Here is a 2777-nt window from a genome sequence, read left to right on the forward strand (position 1 = left end):
ATTCTTAATTTCTTAAAAAATATTTTGTATTTAATATCTTATATTGTGTTCTAATAGGCACTGCCAATGTTGAAAATATATAATTCACACACACACATATATATTTTCAACATTGGCAATGCCTATTAGAACAGAGTATAAGATATTAAATACAAAATATTTTTTAAGAAATTAAGAATAAATTATAAAATAAGAAAATAGGGAACTGAAGTAACGGTAAAATTCGTGACCATTACTGTAAAAATGTAACAACGTTACCATTACCGTTACAGAAAAAAGTAACGAAAACGGAAACAGTGTTACAAGTAACACATTACTTCCCAACTCTGGTTTTTATTGAGGTAACAGATGAATATGATTTATTGAGATAACGGAATCATCGGATAATGATGATAGAATCGTCATTTTTTTAAGACTGATTAAAAATTCATTATTTTAGTTTTAATCAGTTCAAACCAATTTAACATTTATCATACATTGTACTTTTATAAAAACTTGTTAAAATGATCAAGAATTTTTCATATTTTTATCATATTATAAATAATAAGCAAATTTCTTGATTATTATCGATATTTAGATATCTCTTTCACATTAAATTACTTTCCCTTTTTGTATTCAAGTCTTGGTCTTCCCTTCTTTGTGGTCGGCTTATCCTTTCCTTTATTTAGCAAGGGATGAGTTTCTGTAAATTTTATTAATTATTAGTAGACTACCGGAATAAAAATTCAGTTATCAACTGCTTTAAAAATTATGTTACAAGCATATCTTTTTAATCGAAGACATAGAGAATAGATTGCGCGATCTAATTAAATAGTATTCAAATATAGCGACAACAGTGCGCGCGCGCGCGCGCGCGCGTGTGAGAGAGAGAGAGAGAGAGAGAGAGAGAGAGAGCATGGAAGACGGCCAATCTTCTTCTCATTACACTCATTACTGTTAAATAGAAAGAGATAGAAAATCAATTGCCTTCTCTCTCTTTTATTTTTATCTATCATTTTAATATACGCCGCGAGTCACACAGTCCGTTCTCTATGTTTTTACTTTTAAAATATGTGAGATATTACCGTCAGTCGGTGCTCCCTGTAAATCTATATCGTGTGATCGATGTTTCTTCATTGGCGGTTCGTGTGCCATTACTTGATTATCTTCGGAATCTTCCACATCTGGAGATATAGGTAAAAATTGAAGTGAACCAATATCTTCAGTTTCTTCATCAGAGCTACAAAATGCAGCAACTCTGTCAATTGATGCAACGTCAACCTCTATTTCTTCATCCTGAGCCTCTTCTCCTTGAACGACAGACTTATCTTCGTCGCTCAAATCGAATTCACTTTCCCTTTCTTCATATTCAACATTTTCATCCAACTCTTTGAAATCCGGTGCGAACGCAGACCAATTCTCTACCTGATTTTGTGCCCAAATAGAAACTACGCCTGATGATATAGATGCGATTATCGGCCTGACTGGATGCCACTATAGATAGAGGGAGAAATAAAAGACATTGCGTACATGAGCAGTCTTATAATATTATCATATAATATTAAATTTTAGTCAAAGTCGAATATGATGATAATTATAAATTCAATTTTCTTACCACAACATCGAGTAAAAGTTCGCCTTTGGTCCCATGTAAAATTTTCACTAAATTTCCTATGCTTTTTTCCCATACGTATAATGCATGTTGTCTTGCTGATCCAGCACACACATATTCTCCATCACCAGAAAAGCAACATTTTTTCCACATTGTTTTGTTTACAAGATCTTGCAATTTTTGTATTGGTTCAGGTTCACCATCTTTGCCACACGCTAATATTTCAGTACTATCATATACACGAATTACTCTATCAGCGGTATTAACTAGAAAACACGAGCCTCGCCGTGCAAACTCTATACTTTTTACTGCTGTGTTACTAGCAGTGCCTTGCGTTATTTTGTAAGAGGCTTTTACATTTAATGTCTCAGCGTCAAGAACTAAAACTCTACCGCGAGCGTTTCCTGTATACACATAATCTCCGCGTCGATCAAATGACGCTACTATGTTTAAATCACTCTGAAATTGGAGTAACTTTATCTTTACCAGTTTTAGTCTCTTATTATACATTCAATTAAAATGAATTAGTTATATATAATAGAAATACTTAATAATATCAGTTAATAGAAATATTTAAAAATAATTCTCTAAATATTTTTTTATATAAAGTATCAAAAAGATTTAATTGATCCATTTTTCAATATCATTGACATTTTGCTAATAAAAATTGATTCCATCAACAAGAAGTAACACTTAATCTTGTCAATTTTCACAAATATATATATATACACACACGCACGTGCGCGCGCGCAAATATTGATATATTAGCAAAATTAGTATATTAATTATGTGTGAAAGGCAATATCGAAATACGTCATTTATTACATACATCTTCATCAAGTGGTATTACTCTGTGTGTTCCTTCGACATCAACCATAACAGCAGCATGACGCATTGGGCATACTAAAAACTTGTTGAGATTTCTTGGATGAAACTGTACTTTTAATATTGGAGAAGGGAATCTATATTTCTGATCACATTCTCCAGACAAAACATCCCATATGCATACATTATTGTCGGTCGATGCACTCAATAACTTGTGACCATTCCTAGACCAACTAAAAAATATAATTGATGTTTTGAGTATGATGTTTTAGTATTGTATTTTTTCCAAATCACTTTTATTACATGCCTTTTAAGATGATTCTCAGTAAGTTATCATAAAAATAATTTAATTTAATAATTT

At 31.7% G+C, this 2777-nt stretch overlaps 1 protein-coding gene across 1 annotated transcript in view; it reads right to left on the reverse strand.

Moving 5' to 3' along the window:
- Positions 1 to 325: 325 nt before the first annotated feature.
- LOC108690270 (retinoblastoma-binding protein 5 homolog) overlaps positions 326 to 2777 on the reverse strand; it is a 3555-nt gene continuing 1103 nt past the window's right edge. The window contains exons 4-7 of the mRNA XM_018197469.1: positions 2421 to 2649; positions 1595 to 2050; positions 1065 to 1473; positions 326 to 682 (exon numbers count right to left, since the gene is read on the reverse strand). Of these exons, the coding sequence (XP_018052958.1) occupies positions 597 to 682; positions 1065 to 1473; positions 1595 to 2050; positions 2421 to 2649 (1180 nt within the window). The 3' untranslated portion in view covers positions 326 to 596. The remainder of the gene's footprint in view (positions 683 to 1064; positions 1474 to 1594; positions 2051 to 2420; positions 2650 to 2777) is intronic.

Source organism: Atta colombica, unplaced genomic scaffold, assembly GCF_001594045.1.
Source record: "Atta colombica isolate Treedump-2 unplaced genomic scaffold, Acol1.0 scaffold302, whole genome shotgun sequence".
NCBI lineage: Eukaryota > Metazoa > Arthropoda > Insecta > Hymenoptera > Formicidae > Atta > Atta colombica.